General features: G+C 42.5%; 2 protein-coding genes across 3 annotated transcripts in view; both read right to left on the reverse strand.

Annotated features, from left to right (window-relative positions):
- Window positions 1-13427, reverse strand: part of mta2 (metastasis associated 1 family, member 2) — a 28737-nt gene extending 15310 nt beyond the window's left edge. Inside the window, exons 1-2 of the mRNA XM_087837867.1 lie at window positions 13032-13427; window positions 1826-1893 (exon numbers count right to left, since the gene is read on the reverse strand). Of these exons, the coding sequence (XP_087693993.1) occupies window positions 1826-1893; window positions 13032-13059 (96 nt within the window). The 5' untranslated portion in view covers window positions 13060-13427. The remainder of the gene's footprint in view (window positions 1-1825; window positions 1894-13031) is intronic.
- Window positions 13428-13719: 292 nt separating this feature from the next.
- eml3 (EMAP like 3) overlaps window positions 13720-22205 on the reverse strand; it is a 47565-nt gene continuing 39079 nt past the window's right edge. For both annotated transcript variants that reach the window (XM_087837869.1, XM_087837868.1), the window contains 6 exons: window positions 19008-19096; window positions 18548-18645; window positions 16570-16657; window positions 16381-16479; window positions 16148-16278; window positions 13720-14887 (listed from right to left, as the gene is read on the reverse strand). In XM_087837869.1, coding sequence (XP_087693995.1) covers window positions 14681-14887; window positions 16148-16278; window positions 16381-16479; window positions 16570-16657; window positions 18548-18645; window positions 19008-19096 — 712 coding nt within the window. In that variant the 3' untranslated portion in view covers window positions 13720-14680. The remainder of the gene's footprint in view (window positions 14888-16147; window positions 16279-16380; window positions 16480-16569; window positions 16658-18547; window positions 18646-19007; window positions 19097-22205) is intronic.

Here is a 22205-nt window from a genome sequence, read left to right on the forward strand (position 1 = left end):
GCTGGTTCTGAAAGTCAGGAGATGAGTTGGAACGAGCATACAGTTTATCAACAGTAGACAAATCATTGGTTTGTAAGTCCAAAGAAAACAAACCAAAGTGTGTGTGGCCTCTGTTGTGTCATGTAGCTGTGTATGCTGGATTTCGTTGGTGTTCTCAAACATCTTTCACACAGCTCAATTTTTTACTTTTTGGAACATTTTTGCAAAACCAGTACTGGAGCTACATCGGTTTTCACAGATCCTTCTGATGCAAGAACATAATAAGTCTACAGATTACTGATTAGTGATTACTGTGTACTCAAGCTTTTTGTGGTTTTGTGCATCAAAGCAATGAGGTGACTACTGAATGTCAGATACTGGCCAAAACGCCAAAGGCAGACTGCAAATGTAAAGCCGTTCATAAGTCAGTTTTGACAAGATCTCCAACACTACTGGTTGAAATGTAGCCCGAAACCATGACAGAGCCCTTATTAGATCTTACAGATGTTTGGAGCTATCTCTATTGAACATCCTAGGAAAATGGTGAAGTATGAACTTTAGACTGCAAAGAAAAGACCTTCAGAAAGTCGGGCAAACAAATACACAAAACCACTTTTACAATGTAGAAGAAAATTTTACTTTTAAGGAAAAAAAAGAATAAAGAAATGAATGGTGGCTCAAGACATTTGCACAATCTGAAGCTTGGTATAGTTTTGGGGACCAGGTCGGGGTCATTTTGCTTATAAACCTTATGTACCCCAAGACCGGGCCGTAACAGACATCTAGCAACATTAATCAACTTGAGATATTCTCCATGGATTAATCAATCACAGTGCTGCCCTCCACTTTGCAGCCTGTGCGTGGGCAACCTGCCAGTGTTGCGAGCAGATTTTGACGTGACATCACATGTGACACGTTTGTAGCCTGTCAACCAGCCGTGCACTGCTCAGTTGGGATGAAAACACGAGTGAGCGATCGTGTCAGTTTTTACCACCATTGTAATGATATTGCAGTAAGTTTGTGGGGAAAAAACACAAACAAACACTAAAGTCTCGGTTTCCAGTTTGAACTTTTTCTACTCCCACAGTTAGGTCCATAAATATATGGACAGAGACAACTTTCTCTAATTTTGCTTCTGTACATCACCACAATGAATTTTGAATGAAGCGACTCAGATGCAGTTGAAGTGCAGACTGTCAGCTTTAATTCGATGGGTTGAACAAAAACACTAAAAACCTTTTTAATCCCTTCATTTCAGTGGCTCAAAACTAACTGGACACATTAAATAAGTGAAAATAAAATGTTCGTTTAAACACTTGGTTGAAAACCGTTTGCCGGCACCAACAGCCTGCAGTCTTGATGTCATGGACATCACCACATGCTGGGTTCTCCTCCTTTTTAATGCTCTGCCAGGCCTTTACAGCTGCTGTTTGTTTGTGGGCCTTTGTGTCTGCATTTTAGTCTTCAATAACAATACTCCAGCAGCTTCCTGTGCCTTAATGGCGGCTATAAATAAAGTACGAGACGAGGTTGTGGCACTGAGCAAAGCGACCATTGTGGTGGGTATACTGGGGGCTTAACCTGTCAGTCACTGTGTTCACCAATCAGCACTCGGGCTGATGCAGTCCTCCTGGTGCTCAGCACAACACCAACAATGCAATCAACTAGTCTAATTGTTTCCCTCTCATTTAAATGAAATTAGTCACCAGAACATCCATAGTCCTCGTAATCACTTTGAACAGGAAGAATATTCTATAGTTTTGGTGCATTACAGGGTAAACAGGTTACAGTACACACAGCTGTTTGACAGAAATATAAAAGTGTGAAAAAACAAAAACCAACCTACCTTATTGAGCTCTTCTATTCTCCGGATCAGGTAAGGGTTGCTGGAGGAGTTCTCAAAGTACACATAATCTGAAACAAAGAGTCGAGAATCAGCTTACAGTGGAGTTACATGTCAACCCACGTCCCTGTACTCATCAAGTAAAGAACTACAACAATATACTTTACAGCAGCGTAAACTTTTAAAAGTAAGTACTGACTGATTTTTATGTCACATATTTATGCAGCAATACAATTGTTTTAATATTGAAGAACATTAAAACATTACTGTTGGCCACAGTTATCGGACATTAGTGATGTTTGGATTTCATGCGCTTCAGGTTCTACTTGATGGCAAAGCCTTTACTTTAAAATACTCGCCGTTCAACAGTTGACTTTAATCTTACAGATAATGTGACAATATTATGGATAATTAAAGTCAGGAATATATCCACAAACACAACAAGCTGTGAAGGCAGCCTGCTTTGCAGTCCTGAATATCACGGCACAAGCAGGATTCACTGCACTGTTAATGTTAGCTATGTTATATTGCTGCCTCTGTTCGGTGGTATTGAGCCAAACGGACTTTAACGTGTGTTTGAACGAGCTGACGGTTCACTCGTTAAGCTGAAAGAAAGATGCTTTAATCACAGCAGTCACACATGTGTCCACTGTACCATCTGGGAACTCTTCTTGTTCAGCACTCGTAATAACACAAACACTAAATCCTCCTTCTTTTGTGCTGAGACTGTCACCTGTCTGTCTGTCCTGCACTCTGTCTCTGTTTCTTTCTCTCTGATTGTGGAATAAAAGTATGAACATGTATTTATAAGTTACACTTGTGTTTGAATCCTGCAGCTTATCACACATTTGATTTCCATGTGTGATAACTGCAAGTGTCCAGAGTGAGGACAGACTGAGGGACCCACTGCTGCACATCATCTGTGAGGCTTTGCACCCCTGATGATCCACCAGGACAAACTCAGCAGTGTGTGAGGAAGAGCCAGCACCAGCTGGCTGGCATTGCTATATTAATACTGCAAATGTCACTTTTATATCAAATAAAAATACCGATATCACAGTGGGCCAAAGGGCACGGCGCAACTCTAGTGTAATTCCAAAACCTTCGACTTCACCTCACCCAAACTGTCCACCTATGATTTCTAGCTGCCCACCCCCAACACAGCAGGGCAACTCCTGCCAGTAAGTCACAACTGAATAAACTTGTGAGTGCCACGGGGGCCTTCTGAGTTCATGCAACTAACAGTTGTGTGGGTGTATTAAAATATAGATTTAGTGGTAATGAATGGTGTCATTGGTAGACGTACGCAGGCCAACACTTCATGTAAAGACATGTAGCTTGTGAAATAGAATAAAGAACTTCTAAGAAAACATGTTGGTTATGATTTGCCCCACTGAGGCGAGTACACACAGGACATGGTGGTAGTTTCCTAAAGGAGCGAAGCAGCGGTAAAAACACGTGTGACTCAAGATTCAGGAAATATGTGCAGCTTTGTTTGTGTTTCTCTACTCAATGCAAAATTGTTGGGTTCCAGTATTGTTCTGCCATTAAAGATAAAATGACCCTTTTCCATTATAAATGCTCTCAGTGCTAATCTTGATTATTAGCTTGAGTGACTTTTAGGAGTGCCAATATAACCCACTTGGATGAGCAGGGGGCCGTTATACTGAGCAGCAAATGCTCACAGCTTTTTGACAAACAAGAAGCTACAAACTGACATTTTACCCAACAACATTTTGTAATTGAGAAGCAATTTTAAGTCCTGATAGTATAACGTTGTTTCCAATTAGAAGCAAATAATTAATACTCCTCAAAATCTTATGTTTCATTGGAGGGACCAAAACTACTTTGGTCTAACACAGCTCAAATATTTCACAAGCATGCTGCACACAGAAATGTGTGACAGTGTCAAGCCTGTGTTTCTAGTTCAGTCATAAGCTCTTCATAGTCTATTATGCAAACCACAAGTAACCCTTCTTACAGTGAGCGCTTCATTTTAGACTTCAGCTGGGAGGCTGCAGCACTGAAATCAATGAGGCACTGGCAGGAACAGATCAACTGAAATACAGCTTTATAAAGCAGGATTGTAGCTGCTGGTTTTATAACACAAGGTCAGACTCTGGCTCTGATGTTTGTCATGTCTATGTTTAAGAGGCATCTGGAAACCCCATCTAAAAAGGTCAAGTGGTCAGCCAGGAATAGCCAGCAGTCTGCAGTGTAACCAACATTCAAACCATATATCCTATTAACATCGCTTAAATCACTGACACCAATTCAGACAAGAAGGAAACCGAACAGTCAGGAGAAAGCAGCTCCGTCAGCAGCTCTTCAGTCCCTGAAGTTCAAACCAGCAGAGCCACAGACGAGTCTTCACTATATGACCAGGCTGATAACAACTACAATAACTACTGCAGCAGAAAATAAAACCAGTATCAACACTTAAGTGAAGCCTGTGCCAGTGAAGTGGCACGACTGTACTACAGATAACGTATTACACAACTTGTTCCACAAGTCGACTGAGGAGTAACTGAAAGTAGGATGTCACTGATACAATACAACACAGTTTAATGTCAAAATTCTCAGAAAGCGAGATAACGATCCTGGCTTTTTTTTTTTTCACCACAGTGACTCTAGGCAGTGGATGTACTGAGCATGCAATTGTTCTGCAACTGACAGTGGTAACATACGTGTTCGACTCCATCTTTAAATGCTAAAGAAGAAGGGGCTGCTGCAGTAGGTCTGCACTGACTTAAATAAAGACAGTAATCCTGAAATACACGCTACATTTTCATGAGACAGCCGTCTTTGCTGCTGTTGCGACTATAGCCTATGCTCCACAGGCTAAAGTGTTTGGTGAAAGGTAGATGAATGCTTACGTTAACATCATGTAATTAACATTATGGTATGGTAGTTAGTAGGGTACTTGGCAACCAGGCTGTCATGTCAACAAAACATCCACATTTTAAATACTGCCATACCTCAGGGGTTTAAAATGACTTTTTGATTAAAATGTCTTACGTTAGGGATGTTGCTACCAACTGATTCCCTAATTGACTAAACAAGCGGGGGAAAAGAAGACGAACCAACTATTATAGCACTCAGAAACACTCAGATATCAGGTTAAATTTGAGAACTGTTTAATAATCACATTCTTCAGTAATGAATCACACCGCTTAAATGTGCATCACCTCGCATTGTGGATTACGAACATTACACATTATCCTCCGATCAACGAAACAGAAAAACATTAAAAACAAACAAACAAACAAACAAACAAAAAAAACATGTTATATTTGATATGAAAACATGTTACTACAAAAGATCTTAACGTACTAATAAAATATCATAAACAACATCTGAAAAACGAATAAACTGTTACTGAAAAGTGTGTGACCACCACAGCTCACTCCTTTCGATGTGGAGAAGCAGCAACTGAATGACTGAACTCCTCATCCAAGCGCTAAGAAGAAGCCCAGTGAGATGATGTTGCCAGATGCTAAATATTCTCTCTGTCATGACCTCTTTTCAGGACAGACTCATCTGCCATCACGGAAAGAACTTACAACAATAATGGACAGAGAAATGTATTTATGCCATCTCTGTCATAAATTTTCACATTAATTTACTAACTGAGGTCAGAAGACTCCCAGATGGAGCTCTTTGATTTTTGCAGGGTTTCTGTGAACACTGGCGGTCTGACCCTGGGGTCATTGTATGAGTTTATTCACTAAATGTACGAGTCCCACAGTGTTAGATCCACTTCAGAGACAGTTTCAAGAGTTGTTTTGCTGCCTTGACCAGAGTAAATGGACGTGGACAAATATTGACAGCTTAGGTAAACAGCAGACGGACAGTCTACACTCACTACAGATGACCGGTGGTGAGAGTTGTTTGTCCTACAGCTGCCACCGTTTCTAGGATTTTGCACTGGAGTTGAGAAGGCTAAGAAAACAGAATTTACTGACGTTGAGTGGTGACATTTTGTTAATATAACACTGTTGCAAGGTTGAGTTTATGCACCAATTTACAAAAACAGGGGAATAAACTGACTACATATTAAGCAATACTGACTATGGGCTCAGAATAGCAGCACAACCTGAGCAACACGAGCTTTACAAATAACAGATTTTTAATCATTTAGCATTCATCGTGCCACTAACGACAGGCACAGTGTTTCACTGTATCTTTTGATGTGATTATTAACAGCAGTGTTGCTTTTCATCAAACTCCATCTGGTCCTCCCACAAGCAGGGACAGAGACCCCGGGGACGATATCAGTGGGTTTCTGATGAAACGTCAAAAGCAGAGATGGGGAAGAAAGGACTACGACAGGGAGAGGATTTCTTGCTCTACTTAGCTCAATGGTGGGAAGCTCGAAAAGAGAGACATCATCTCCTTGTTCACAGCGAGAGAAAAAAATACCACCAAATTACATAACACTGGGTCAGACAGCAAAAGGGGATAAGCGCTCATGTGCTCAACATGACGAATTCTAGATCTAGAGACAAAATGTCAGCAGGGGTTATTTTTCATACTAAAGCCGTCCATCACTTCCTACTGCCCAGTTTGAGGGCAGGCGATGCTCTTACATTGAGGCAGTGATCACCCAGGTAAGATATGCTCAAATTTAAAGTTCATTTCAGTCTCAGCTCAATGGACCATTTTACCTCAAACGCACTGCAGTCAAAGGAGAGCTGGTTCTGTGTTCGGGTAAGTGGGCAGTAAATGGATCTAAAGCAAAGTGATGTGTGTTGAGGACGCCATGAGCGTATGCTGTGGACATTTGCAGCTGGAGTGGTGCCGTCTGTCAGGTGCTTGAGGGTGAATAAGGAGGAGGAAGCCCTTTGACTAATCTCTGGGGAAGATAATGATCTTATGCAGGCTGAACACTGTGTGCTTCAGGAGGACTGGTGATGTAGGAACCAGCACCGGCTTGCTCTTACCAAAAAGTGGTTTCAGAAATATGAACTTGATGGAAACAAAATTGCAACTAATGCACATATCATATCATACCAAAGAGTTTAAAGTATGTCACAGTGCAGGATACTTGAAAAGGCCCCAGAATGAGTTTAAGCCAACTGTGCAGTCAGCATTACCCTGTTGCCTCAGCAAAATTTCTACTGATTACTGCAGAAAATAAGCTTCGTGCAAAACAACCTTTCTTTTAGCAAGAAAAAGAGATAATGCAACTTTTAGCGATATGCTTCATTAAGAATTAAAGTAAATGCTGAAAGAGGCATACACAAGACACTTTAAAATTTACATAAAGAGGTTGATGTTTGCTGCACAGCAGCAGTGGCGCTAATGTTTGGGCTACTGCAGCTACACCAGCACGTTAGCAGTGTGAACGAGCTCAAAGACCAAATGACAACAGAAAATGTTGATGAAAACTTCTGCTGAAGAAACTGTGTGGATAGAGTTTGTCTGTTTCCAGTCTGACAGAGCAGCAGAAGAGCATATGCTGCAAACTGCAGCCCACCCCCTGGCTACAAGGGTTTTCTCTGAGCAAGCTCTTTCCCAGCTACACAGAGTGTGCCGACACAGAACAGGTGTTTAACACGTCACTACCACATCAGCTCCATATATGAACCTCACTGCCCTGTGTACTATTTGTATTAATATCTACATTATTCATTTAAAGCTGACCAAATTATTTAATTTTCCATTTGGTTTGTTTTCTATTGTAACACTTGAACACACTTTATAATAACCTTAGTAAGATACTTCCATATTTACTACCGTTTCCTGGTATGCCGAATAATTCCCTGACAACCTCCCTCTGTAGAAGCCACCGTTCTAATACCGCTGAACTACTTTCCATTTAAGATAAACAATTTGGACTTCTTCTTTTTTTTTTAATAAAAATTGCTGAATTTTAGCATTTACGTTCAAATGAAGAGACGCACGGTGAGACAGGAGCAAGCTGAGCCTCACCTTGGATTTCCCAATCCCTCACAACCGGTTCCCTGTAATGCAATGAGAGCGAATCACTGTCTCTCTGTCGCCAATCAGATGCTTCAAACACTTTCAATATATGCAGGCTGAAATTAAAGAGAAGCTGCCCGAGGCCATGTTTACCCACAAGCTGAACCTGGTGCTGTTGCAGAGTGCGTGCCCGTGTCACATGCACTTTATTAAACCAGCAGAGGGACGTTTCAGTAGTGGATGGTGGATGATGAAGTGCCGTTTACCCAGACCATAAATCTGCACCAAAACTGACCTGCACGCATCATTGCATTTTATTATGGAAAGTCCTGACCGCTGGAATAATGACACGCTGATGATGGCAGCAGGATACGATCAGTTTCTCCTCACGGGATGTGAGTGCGTTTTCAATGGAACTGACGCGTTTTTCAGAGTGATGCAAAACAAGGTGCTCTCACACACATGCACGACGCCGCTGCTGCTCTCGAGCGCAGGAGGCTGGCGTCTGATAGTTTCTATGACTGATTTGAGTAGAAATGTGGTGCACTTGGCCTGACAGGAAGTGGAAACAGAGTCAGACAGGTGATCAGAGATGAACAGATACAAGCGCTCCGTTTAATTTTGGACAACAGTGATCAAATGAAGGCCAGGTTTGATCATTTCCTTGGTTTGGTCGATTGCGCAAAATTGGATGAAATATCATATCTTGATAAGGTGAACCTACAGAGCCTGTCTAAATGCGCCAAGCTGTTTGACTTTGTGAGACTTGAGGCGGATCTCATCGGACTGTATAGCTCGCAAACAATGAGAAATGAATGTAAATCTCCTAGACGGCTTCTCAACTTTTTAGCCCACAAGGATCTCATTCAGCCTGTTTCTGAGGCAACACAGTTGCTTCAGCTGGTCATTCTCAGCACTGAAAAATAAGACGTACAGTTGGACCAGGACTGTTCCTCCCTGGCAGTGAGCTCCACAGAGGTGGACTTTTAAAGTTGAAACAAGGCGAGGAGGACTTCTACAAAAGGAACGAACAGTTTTGTCCAGAAGGATCAGCGCAGGGACTTCATTTATAAAGAAAAATATGACCACAATAACTTTTTTTAATGTTTGTCACATGGGGTACAGTTAGTATGTGTAAAGAATGCTGATATGAGATATGAAACATAACCCATTAACTGCTGCCGATGAAATGGGAGAGAGGACTGGCTCAATTCGTGGCAGCAGCTGCTAGTGGTGGAAGAAAACTAAATGAATGTTAAAAAAAAAGAAATTAATGTTACGAAATGCTACTGCCAACAAGGCTGAAGCAACACTGACAACTGTTTCATAAAATAAAAATAACATCAAATGGCCATAACGTTGCGTGGCAGGACAGTGGCAACTGCCTCAGACAACTGGAGTGGAAGGCAGGAAGCAGGAAGTTGTCCATACTAGCTGCCAGTGCCACGAATTGAGCCAGCACTTGCTGTCAAATGATGAATAATCTATTCTGCTGGGTTCATATATTTCTAAATCTGATTGTGATGAAGGCAGTGCCTCACCAGCCCTGAACCTCACTGCACATCATCTCTCCTTCAAGCTTGGGTCCTCTTACAGAGCCCTGGGAGTTTGAGGGTCCTGCGCAGTGTCTACGCTGTTCCTAGGACTGCACTCTTATGGACAGAGATCTCAGATGTTGTTCCTGGGATCTGCTGGAGCCACTCGCCTAGCTAATTGAGTGCTACAATTACCACTGGGACCACTGTTTTCTTGTCTCATCCTGGACTGTGGTACTGACACTCATTAGTTCCCGGCCTCCTTCCTTTCGCTTGGCATACAGTCTCAGAGTGCTGGACTTGGGGTGAAACCCTCCATGCATGGTCAGGAGCTTCCTCATCTTGATGTCAGTGGCTTCTATCTCCTCCTTTCGCCAGCTTATTATCCCAGCAGGGTACCTGATCACAGGCAGGGTGTAGGAGTTGATAGCACAGATCTTGTTTTTACCGTTTAGCTGACTCCTAGCGACCTCTTCATGGTTCCAATTTGCCAGTGGGATCCCCAGGTACTTGTAGCTGTCCTCTATGTCTGCAATGTTGCCTTCTTATAGTTTGATTCCCCAGGTCTGACTACGTTCCCCCTCTTTGTTATCATCCCACCTCACTTCTCCAATCTAAATGACATTCCAATGTCATTGCTGTATATCCTGGTGGTGTGGATCAGTGAATCGATGTCTCGTTCACTCGTGGTATACAGCTTGATGTCATCCGTGTAGAGGAGGTGGCTGACAATTGCCCCATTTCGTAGTCAGTATCCGTAGAAAGTCTGGTCAATGATCTCACTGATCTCACATAGCAGTAAGCGGTTCTTTGTTGCTGGCTATCTGAATCTAAACGGGAAATTCCAGCTGTTAGCTGTAATGCTTGGGTTTGTAGAGTACTTTGTGCAGACAGTGTGAAGGCGTGCCAGTGGTTCATCAGACCGATAAGGTGGAGTTTACAGATCAAGCAGCACAACCAGCTGGCCAAGCAGATGTCCACAAGAGGCGATCGTCAGCGCGATTTTATGCACTAAAATAGTCTCAGTTTTCCCAAGCACACCTAAACAGTTTACAACATAACGTGCTACTACATCTGCATCACACCACATCACTAAGTTTATTACCAACCACAGTGCAAGCATAAAATAGTGACACACACAGTGCATTAAAAATAACAAACTAGTCTTTACTTTTAAACTACACACCCTGGAAAGATCACTACTCTATCACACGACTCAAGCTGGTCCAAAGGTCCTGTAAAGGTGCCTTATTCACTGTTCATGAATCCATGTCCTTCAGCCACATGCTGAGGAAAGAAAAGTTCTGACATACAAAAAGCTGAAGTGAAACAAAAACAATGAAAAGTGTCACTGCAACCACCGTTAGTGCTTTTTTCTCCATTCTCCCGTTTCCTGTAAACTTTGCTCCCTTCTCTATTCCACTTGTCAACATTCAGTAAATCCAATCTAGATTGTAGATGTGAACAGATACATGTGGGACCATAAAACCAGCTCAATACAGAGACAGACAACCATTCACAGCTACGGCCAGTTTAGAGTCACCGAGTGGGTAACTCGGTACCTGGAGAGAACCCACGCACAAAGGCCCCAGCTGGCTCGATCAATTCACCACATGCAAAATATTATAAAACCTCACTGACATGAAAAACTGAACTTTGTAGTTTTTAAATACAACTGTACAGGTGTTTATTTTTACCCTATAATTGATTTAAAATACGCATAATGATGCATTTAGTAGTCTTTGCTAATGAAAAATCCTGTTCCTGGGTTTATGGCTCATTGATGCACTATATGGCATCACACTATGGCCTTTATTTCCCTGCACAAACTTGATCTAGCAAGGTGGCTCTTCCAACCCCTCTACAGTCCAACCACAAAGTGATGGAAGCACATTTCTCAATATGTAAGACATAAAATGTATGACACAGTATTGTAAAAGAAAAAAATTCTTATCCTGAGTTAAGAAAACTTAATCTTTGTTCACAATATTTACCACTGAATTTTCTGACAATTTTCTATATAACCCTTTATCAATAATTGTCTTTAGCTAATGCATGACTAGTGCCAAGCTTTGTCTTCTGATGCTTTATCTCTTCTATAAATTCCAATAATTAGCTCCAAACAATAGGTTTCTCTAGGAACCCACCTTACAAAATCACTACAATTTTCTAGCTGATATTTCTAAATTGACTCTCCTTCCACATAGCGCTATGTTGCTCTCAACAAAAATGAAACCCTGCACACCTCTGCACAAATAGTAGCTACAATAGCAGGGATCCTAAAGCCGAAACGTCAAGTGTTTTAGCAGCAACATACGTGGATCCATGAAACTGCACTGCTGAGGTCAGTCATACACACAGAGCACACACATACAAAAAACACACACGTGTGTGGTTTTTTGCGGGTTAGTGATAAGAAGTTAATGGGGGAAAAAACAAAAAACACCTTAACTGTTCAAACATTAAGCGCAGAAATATGCAGCATGTTTGCAGAGCATAGTTTAATCGCTATGACCTAAATACCCCACACACTCGTGAGACTGCGATTAGCCTTCCCCCCACTCAAGATTTTCAGGGCACCCGTAGCTAGCGCCGTCTCCGAGGCTTAGCACTGAAAAGGTTTCACAATCAATACTGAAGCCCAGAATCAACTGTCCAGATGATCCGACTGGAAAACTAACAGTAGAGAACAGCAGCTTGCTTTGTATGAACCATAGTTTAGTTTCTTTTCTGACGCCTGCAAAGCAACCTCCAATGAACTGCGTCTTATAAATGCCTGCCACTGGTGTCGCGGGGGGCTGCGAAAGATGATATTAATGACTAATTACCTGATTAATACCACCGACATACCAGTTTCCTTTGCAGCCACGTAGCACTGATGAAACATTTTTAACAAACGAGAACTTAACGAGTTATTACCACTTAACTTGGTACAAATTCAGTCGTTCACTTGCAGGTGTTCCAATATAACTGTTCACAGTCTGTAAACTAAATTCTTAGCACCGCTACTACGCCAAGCTAACAGGACTTAGCAGCCAGAATTAGCACATCTAGTGATATGGCGGAGGCGATAATGAAATTAACCTACCAGCCTGACACAGCTAGCAGAGCGGTGTTAGCAAGCCATCACAGACGTCACCAAATTTAGCTAGATGCTTACTTCTCAACCGCCAGCAGCTAATGCTAGCTAGCATTGTGTTCATTTTGAGGACGTTATCAAATCTATAGACTACACGTCAGAGAATTGGACAATTTACTGTTATTTCGCTTATCTATAACCAACGCATATGTTTGGATCTCCTGGATCCAGCTGGCTGGATGGATTTGTATAAATACAAACTTTCAGAACCGGTTCATGCTGTGCGACGGCCGCCCTGTGGTACGGTACTATGATGGCGTGAACTAACTGGGATATAACACAGATCTGTTGTAAAAGTTGAACTTTAAAACAGATATGCACTGCTCAATGTATTGTATTATTACAGTCCGAACACAGAAGCAGCTATACTTGGCTACAGCTGTGTGGAAACCAAATCAATGTGAAGTTATTTACGTCTGTCTGTAAGCTAAGTCATACTACATTGTTTCGGCAGATCTGACGGTCTTGATGAAAGCCCGGAGTCGCGCAGTGTACGCTAGCGTTAGCTAGCTGCTAACAGCAGAGACAGCTAGCGGCTAGTTAGCCAGCTCCCAGTAGAAGCGAACAATCACGTTGAAGGGGTGTCTTAAAAATGTAAACCATTCCTTACCTCCCACTCGGTACATGTTGGCCGCCATTCTCTCGTAACCTTTATCAGAAGCAGTCCCAGGGTATTCCCCGCTTGGGTAGAAACAGGTCGATGGGAGTCTATTTTATTCCTTCATTTATCGTCAACACCCCCGCCGCGAAACAAAGCCGGCTCTGGGTACAACAAGAGAGCAGTGGCGGGTAAAAAGTTGAAAGTTTCCGTTGGCGACGCTCCGGCAATTATCTCCAAAAATAGAAGTTTTTATTTTCTCTCTCTGGCGACCTTCCTCTCCTCTTCTTCACTCACTTATTCACATACAGCTAGCCTGTCTCTTACTCCACTCTTCCTCCCATCCTCCGCTCCCAGCTTCATCCTCCTCTTCTTCACCTCCGCTCAGTTCAGCGCGCGCGCACACACACAGACACACACACACACCGCCCCCCTCCCTCGTGTACAAATCGACAACTTCGGATTTTGTCGACAATCACCGACGTCTCACAGTCAACTTGTTCGCCGGCGCTGGTTTAGTGACACAGACGGGCTGTTTTATGAAATGAACGACATGCTAAACTTACTTTACTGCTTGTAGCTTAAGTGTCTCAAGATGCTTACCGGAAACAAACGCTTATTTACAAGATTTACACACAAACACAGGCTTTAATATTGCAAATTCAGAGAATATACAGACCAGTCAGTGTAATGATGGCAGCAAATATGCACCAAATAGGTCAAATTCTGAAAGGACGGAAGCTGTTAAAATGAGATACAAGTATAAAAAACAGTTTAAAAATAGTGTGAAAAAGCACTAATGTATGCGTTTTTCTTGCACAGGCTGCTGGTAGTGCAATAGATGGCAGTGTTGGAGAGCAAATCAGTTTACTGAAGTATCACACCTAAAGGCAGTTAATGATTTAATTCATTTTATTCAATTAATTTTGTATTTTCCACCTTAAACCATGTACCTTTAACTGTCTCCCAACCGGAGGGCACCACAGACTTTACTGCTGTCTTCAGTGAAAACACATCTGTTGAGACTTCAGTCCTAGGTGTTCTCACCTGAGACCTGTTATTTAGGAAAGCACTCACAGGTTCTGTAGTGGCACTGCCCACTAGTGACACTTCACACACAACACACCTCGGAGTCTTCTCTCATTTATTCGGAGCTGAGCTGATACGACATCACAGTATTGCCGACGTACATTTAAATACATAAAAAACGGCACTAAAGTAATCATTTTCAAGTGTACTGATCTACTGTTAGAGAAATGAGTTAATACGAGATGCTGAGTTGATTTTAATAGGACAGGCCTGTCACAGTCTAAGCATATAAAAAGTTGAGATTTTAACCAAACCTTGTTTAAAACATGTATAAAATCACGTGCACGGGCAGTGCAGCACTGTTCTGCACCAGCAAACAAGAACGGTTCTCACCACATACACAACAGAATGACAAGGATTCTGTCTTATGGGAAACATCACACACGCTGTCCAGTTTCACAAGGATTTAAAGCATAACATTAACATGGATGTTCCTCCCGAAGAGGATGTTCTGCATGAAACTAGCAGCAGTGTCAGTCCAGAGGCTAGAATGAGCCCATAACTCACTTCGATGCCTCTGTGGCTGTAAGAAATCAGCCCGCTTTCCCTCACTCTTACAAGCAGCCGTCTCCTTAGCTGGTTGCAGGTTCTGGAGAGCTGGTAGAGGTGGATGAGGCTGAGGCCAGTCTTTCATGGCTGTTACCCACCCCACCTCCAATCACCTTCCACTGAAGGATGCAAGTGTCCTTCCCGCCAATGGAGAGCAGGTGAGAGTCACTGTGAGTGAAGCAGACGTTGGTGACGTGGCTGCCGTGGCCCTCGTACTTGTGGCTTGGTGCCTGAAGAGAAAAGAATGTGAAAGAATGAGAAAAGAAGAAGAATCAGGAAGTCCAAAAAACTCCCTAAAAGCCTTCAGCTAATCCAAAATGCTGCAGCAAGAGTCCTGACAGGGACTAGAAAGAGAGAGCAGATTTCTCCTGTTTTTTCTTCCCTTCATTGGCTTCCTGTTAAATCCAGAATTCAAAATCCTGCTCCTCACATACAAGGTCTTAAATAATCAGGCCCCATCTTATCTTAATGACCTTGTAGTACCATATCACCCTATTAGAGCACTTCGCTCTCGCTCTGCAGGCCTACTTGTTGTTCCTAGAGTATTTAAAAGTAGAATGGGAGGGAGAGCCTTCAGTTTTCAGGCCCCTCTTCTGTGGAACCAGCTTCCAGTTTGGATTCGGGAGACAGACACTATCTTTACTTTTAAGATTAGGCTTCAAACTTTCCTTTTTGCTAAAGCATATAGTTAGGGCTGGACCAGGTGACCCTGAATCCTCCCTTAGTTATGCTGCAATAGACATAGGCTGCCAGGGATTCCCATGATGCATTGAGTTTTTCCTTTCCAGTCACCTTTCTCACTCACTATGTATTAACAGACCTCTCTGCATTGAATCACATCTGTTATTAACCTCTGTCTCTCTTCCACAGCATGTCTTTTATCCTGTCTTCCTTCTCTCACCCCAACCGGTCGCAGCAGATGGCCCCGCCCCTCCCTGAGCCTGGTTCTGCTGGAGGTTTCTTCCTGTTAAAAGGGAGTTTTTCCTTCCCACTGTCGCCAAAGTGCTGCTCACAGGGGGTCATATGATTGTTGGGTTTTTCTCTGTATCTATGAAGCGCCTTGAGGCGACTTTTGTTGTGATTTGGCGCTATATAAATAAAATTGAATTGAAGAAGCAGGTCCACTTTGGATCAGAGCAGAGTAGGTCCCTCCTCCCACCTCATTGTCTTTCCAGAGTAGGATAAACACCTTTCTACAAGGTTCCTACTGTTAATGCTGAATCTGAATGTCCCACAACTCTAGTGACAGCACTACAAACACAGCGGGCTCTTAGAAGATGAGACCTGCTCTTGAAAACCGAGCAGCTTATTAAATCAACCCGTGTGTCATCTGCTTTAATGAAAGAATACAACTCTGTTCAAAACCGTTAACCTGGGTTATCTGATCTGCTTGAGCTGGACTGACTTTGACAAACTGTTCAGCTGTTTCTAACTCTTAAAACTGGCTGACTTTTATCATTTGATTCTTATTTAAATAAGAAAATAGTTACCTTGAGTTTAGGACAGGGGTACTGGAACAGATGAACCTTACAGAAATCATCAGCCACAGCCACCATCTTCTCGTTGTGAGAGCGACACAGCGCGTTGATGTCTGTGCCATCTGAGCCTTCCAGCCACACACCTGAACACCACAGTACCACACTCATCAGTCTGATTGGATAAAAGTACCCCATGAAGTTAATGCAATACTAAAGGAGGATAACAGCATTCTGGAGTTTCTCACCCATCACATGGAAGCCTAGCACACAGGTATAAGAGGCCCATTCTCTGTCTTTGCTCTCAAAGCGGTTCCTAAGCAGCTTACATCCTGCTGCTATGTCCCCTGTTAAAACACAGAGTCACTAAGCTAAAGAACGTACTGCATGGCATTCCTATAACAGCACTAAAAGCACAGTGCTGGATGTTCACTTACAGTAAAGGATCTCATAGTCGCCTGAATTTGACATGATGTACTTCCCATCTTTGGACCAGTCCAGGTGAGTGATGAAGCTGGAGTGGCCCTGATGCAACAGATAAGCAGACAGAGTGTCACTCACATTAGCTAAAGAAAGCAAGCAATTTTCTTCACCATCAGAAAACTCCATAATAATTAATCTCCGTGTTTGCAAGCTCCATACCACACATTGCACATGAAAGATTTCCAGGTCATTAAAAGTGAAGTTAATGTTCAAGTGCATTTAAACAGCTTTCTTTCTAATGGCTAGCATGAGTTTAATAATAACAATAACAAATTACAATAGTCCAGCCTAAAAGTAACAAATACATGAACTATTTTTAACAGATGTTAGCATACTGCTAAGATTTCCAGGGCCGAGTACAATAACCTCCGTTTGATCTGAATTTACAAGCAGAAAGTTAAAGACAAAGACCTGCATGGCCTCTAAAACATTCCTGCAGTTTAACTAATTGGTGTGTGTTATCTGGTTTCATGGACAGATAGAGCTGGGTGTCATCTGCATAGCAGTGAAAATGTATGCTATGTCTTCTAATGCTGCTGCCTAAGGGAAGCATGTATAATGTAAACAGAAGTGGTCCTAGCACTGAACCCTGTGGAACTCCATAATTAACCTCAGTGTGTGAAGACTCTCCATTTACATGTACAAATTGGAGTCTATTAGATAGATATGATACAAACAATTACAAGAGGCGTGTAAGACTGCGACTCTGCTTCCTGGTCCCAACTCTGGATAGTCACATTTTTGGGGGGTTTAATAAATTTGTCCAGATTTCTAGAAATGAGAGCTGCTCCATCCAAAGTGGGATGGACGTCGTCTCTCCTAACAAGACCAGGTTTTCCTAGAAAGCTTCCCAATTATCTCGTTTTTTGGACAGCCACTAATTTAAGGAGGACTTGCGGCTAAACATGTCACTCGTGGTCCGATTGGGGAGGGGACCAGAGAAAACTACAGAGTCCGACATTGCTTTGGCAAAGTTACACACCCATTTAATATTAATGTTAGTGACGTCTGACTGGGGACATTTACTGCCGACATGAACTATAATTTTATGGGATTTACTCTTTCAGCCAGCAGTTTCACTACAGAGGCTGGTGCCTTTAGCTTCACATGTCTTATAAATGAATCGCTGATAACCAGACTGTTTCTCGGTGGGTGTATGGCCGAGTGGGGAAAAACCATTAGAGACATGGACAGGTTTGTAGTGTCCTGGATGCTTCTTAGGGCTACGCTTCCTCCTCACCATCGCCCAAACATACTGTGTAGCTGTGTAGCAGACAGAGAATGACCAGCTTCATCTTAGACATCACACTTTATACTCCTCTGAATGAAGGATTACAGTCTCAGTAGCTATTAGTTATCTGAATAAGTGACAAAGTCTGCACATATCTGTTCCATTTATTTATTTATTTGTAATCTGAGTATTTATTAGAGCGTTTTTAGCTTTTTTGGTCGTGGAGTATTTTTAATCTGAGGGCTTGAACTTGTAGTTTTAGTGAGCACTCGCTCTTTTCTCTGGGAATATTTTCCAGTGTCTGTTAAAATGGTTGCCTGCTCATTTAACTGCACAACAAAACTAGCCGAGGGCATCAATAAAAGAACCTGAACGGGATCACATTCATGTGTAGGTTAGCTAACAGGAAGTTAGCTGTTCTGACTGGAGACGTACATCACTGCACCAACCCTCAGCAGCAGATTAATGCCTGAGAGTTCAAACAAACTACATGTGTTAACAAAGGTAACGGTTGTTCTACGGACCAGTGTGATGTGTAATAATATGTGGACAACAATGGAAATCTGTACACAAGATTTATTGACAAGAAGGAAAACACAGCACCAGAGCAGGCTCATATTGGATGGAGATGTGCTGCGCTGTTAACCAAGAAGGAAAAAAATCCAATTGAAATAATGGAAATAGTTTAAAGTTTAACTCACGTTACATTTTCCAAAGCGGGTGTAACGCCTGCCGCTCTCTGTCACACTGTAGATGTAGATGAAGTTGTCATGTGATCCTACAGCTAGGAAGCTGCCATCTGAAAAACAAGACTCACAGAGTCAAAGAGGATCCCCACTGTGAAACTTTGGTACATCCCACCCTCTCTTTATTCGTTTCCTGTCTCTGTGTCTACTGTGGCAAATAACAAAATCAATGCTGAAATAACTCAAACTATGATTGGGAATTTTTTCTGACTATGATTTATTTGGCTTCGAAGAACGAAAATTTAAAACAAAAAACAAAAGAAAAAAATCTTTTATCTGCGAACAATAGTTTTAAGCTTTAACTCAAAGTTTGCTGCATGTTTTTTGTGTGAAGAAGGTCCACATGGTTGGATGTGAACACCACCCTAATCTGTCACATCTACAGTTAATATAGGAGGAGGAGTTACTGACTGACCTGGTGAATATCTCATGACAGACAGCTGCTCATTCCCGTCAGTGGATTCAGAAACGACCTCCCTGGTCAGCAGGTCAAGGACCATCCACCTGTCAGTGTTACAGGGGGTGGAGGAGGAGACAGGTGGAGAGTCAGAGAAAAGAACAGACTGGAATGCTCACGGCTAAATTCTCCATCTTTTCTTCTTTTGCTGTACAGGAAGCCACAGATCAGTGCTTCCCAACCTTTTTTAGTTTGTAGCAAACGTTTCGTTTCGTTATGTGTCTTTATATTTCTGCGGGTTTGTCATATGATTAATAAAGAAGTGTTACTGATGCAGTCCCGATCAAAGGTTTAAGATCACTTGAAAAATGTTTAAAAAACAAACAAACATATTTTGCATGGTTGGATCTTAACAAGTTCCCAAGTCGAGCTTCAACATGCAACAAGAAGAAATGGGAGTGCGAGTGGTGAAGACGGCCGCACGAAGCGATCTACTGTCTGGGACTGTCGTCCATTTTTGGAAACTTCCCTTACTATCGTCAAAGGAGCTTGCAAAGAAAAGCGTCTGGACTTCTTTAAGTTGCTTGAAGACGTTTCACCTCTCATCCGAGAAGCTTCTTCAGTTTTAAGGACAAATGGATGGATTCCCTTACTATCCATCCCCAAAGGTTCTCAACTGGACTTAGATCAGAGGACATGCAGGACGGTCCAAAAGAGTGATGTTATTCTCCTGGAAGAGGTCCCTTGTCCTTCATGGCGTTGTGTACTGTAGCGCTGTCCTGTTCAAACACCCAGTCGTTACCACCCGGGCGAGGGCCCTCAGTAATGAGGACGCTCTCTGCAACATCTGGACAGAGCCAGCAGCTGTTTGACGCCCCGCACCTCCTGAAGCTCTGTTGTTCCACTGAAGGAAAAAGTACCTCAGACCATTATGGCGCCCCCTCCACTGTGCACGTAGATAACATCTCAATCTGCTTGTCATGCTGGTAACATTGGAAACCATCAGGACCATCGAGGTTACATTTTTGTTCTCATCAGAGAATTCTTCCGCCTTTAATGTCCCATGTTTGGCGCTCTCTTGCAAAGTCCAAACAGTCGCTGTGGCGTCTGATGGTTACGGGCTGCAGTCGGCACCAGTAACGCCCTTAATTTGGGTGGAGGATCGTCCAGTGTTTTGATGGACAGCCAACTGGATCCTCCGGCTCAGTGCTGGTGACATTTCTTGGGGTCTTCCATTTGACTTTTTTCTTCCATAACCCTCAGGATCATTTAAGAAATTCCAACTATCTGTGTCCGACCTCAGCAGTGATGGCGCTCTGCTTATGCAGTTCAACAACCCGACTACGTTCAAAACACGAACGTTTTTTTGCCTTTGCCATCAGAACATCCTGACAGCGTGACAGAAAATGAGAATGAATCCACACTTCTGCACAGATTTGGCCTTTTAAAGGCACGTGGTCCTAAACCTTTGATCAGCTGTAAAACAGCCTGTCTCACTTTAAGCGTTGTTTTCAGTAAACTGCACGCTCAGCAAAATGTTTTGTCTCACTCTCATTTCTTCTTGTTGCATGTTGAAGCTCTATGTGGAACCTTGTTAAGATCCAAACATGCAAAATATGATTTTTTTTGCCATTTTTCAAGTGGTTTAAACCTTTGATCAGGACTGTATTCTAATAAATATTTGTAATGATGAATTAGGGAAACGGATAAATGATTACCTATTAATCCATATCCTCATTAACTTACTAACCATTTTCAACATTGCTGTACAATCACTCCACACACTCGGCACCACAACATTAAAGAGCCACAGAGTGGTTGATGGGTCACAGTCCAGCTGTCCGGCTGTAGAGTCAATGTTCTTGTTTGACGGTGCTTTGAGGGGAGTCGTTGGATTGTCATGAAGCATAACGAGAAAATCAAGTTTATGGTTTATGAAAGATAAAACTCTGATCTCTCCTCTGTTGTTTCAACTTGCTTTTCTCTGTCAAAGATGTGTTTTAGATCGACTGCAGTATTGGTGATGAAGTCCAGTTTGGTATCCAGAATTGGAAAAATGTTTTCCATTTCTTTTTTTTAAATGTTTTTCTTGATAACAAAGACGGATCCAGTCAACTAAAATGATCAGATGCTCATTTGTTTTCAGCAACTGGGTTCAGCCATGTGCAGCCTCCCCTCACTGCCATGTGTCATGATCAACAGTATGCAAAACAGCTACCACCCAGTTTTATACCAGCTGCTTTGGTAGTGACAATCAACAACTGTGCAGCTTCACAAAACTTTTAGCATGCTTTATGGTCATCATTCGCCAGTATACGCCTTGCTTTCACAGTCATAATCAATACAGGTGGAGGAACTCTTTATGTTAATAGAGGCTACCAACGACTTCTGCCCTGTACCAAACACAAAGACACCAAGCTTCTCTCCTTTTGTTTTTTGGTCGTTTTGCCTCTGTAGACCAATCATTGGATATTACATGAAACAATCAAGATGTGACTGAATTGCAAGCTGCCAGGTGAGCTTGTTCCCCATTATTTCAAATTAAATGGATAAAGATGTGGAGTTGGATCCAAGACTTAAACTGTGGTAGAGGCACTCTCAGTGTCAGGCCCCAAAACACAAATGGTAAATGGTCTGTATTTGTATAGCGCTTACTAGTCCCCCCTAGGGACTCCAAAGCGCTTTACACACCCAGTCATCCACCCATTCACACACTGGTGGAGGAAAGCTACAGTTGTAGCCACAGCTGCCCTGGGGCAGACTGACAGAGGCGAGGCTGCCATATCGCGCCATCGGCCCTTCTGGCCAACACCAGTAGGAGGTAGGTGAAGTATCTCGCCCAAGGACACAATGACCAAGACTGTCCGAGCCGGGGCTCGAACAGGAAACCTTCCGATTACAAGGCGAACTCCCAACTCTTGAGCCACGATCGAAAATCTACAATCACGAGACGCTTTTATGATCTGAAATACAGAGAGTTTACAACAAGGTGCAACCCACTGGTTGAACCTAAGAACACCAAGAACAGAGTAGATTTTCCCAGACAACATCTAAAAGAGTCGATGCAGCTCTGAAAAAAGCTGTTTGGACAGATGAATCCAAAATAAATGGTAAATGGTCTGTATTTGTATAGCGCTTTACTAGTCCCTAAGGACCCCAAAGCGCTTTACACAACCAGTCATCCACCCATTCACACACTGGTGATGGCAGCTACAT

Source organism: Neolamprologus brichardi, chromosome 3, assembly GCF_056152115.1.
Source record: "Neolamprologus brichardi isolate AB-2024 chromosome 3, ASM5615211v1, whole genome shotgun sequence".
NCBI lineage: Eukaryota > Metazoa > Chordata > Actinopteri > Cichliformes > Cichlidae > Neolamprologus > Neolamprologus brichardi.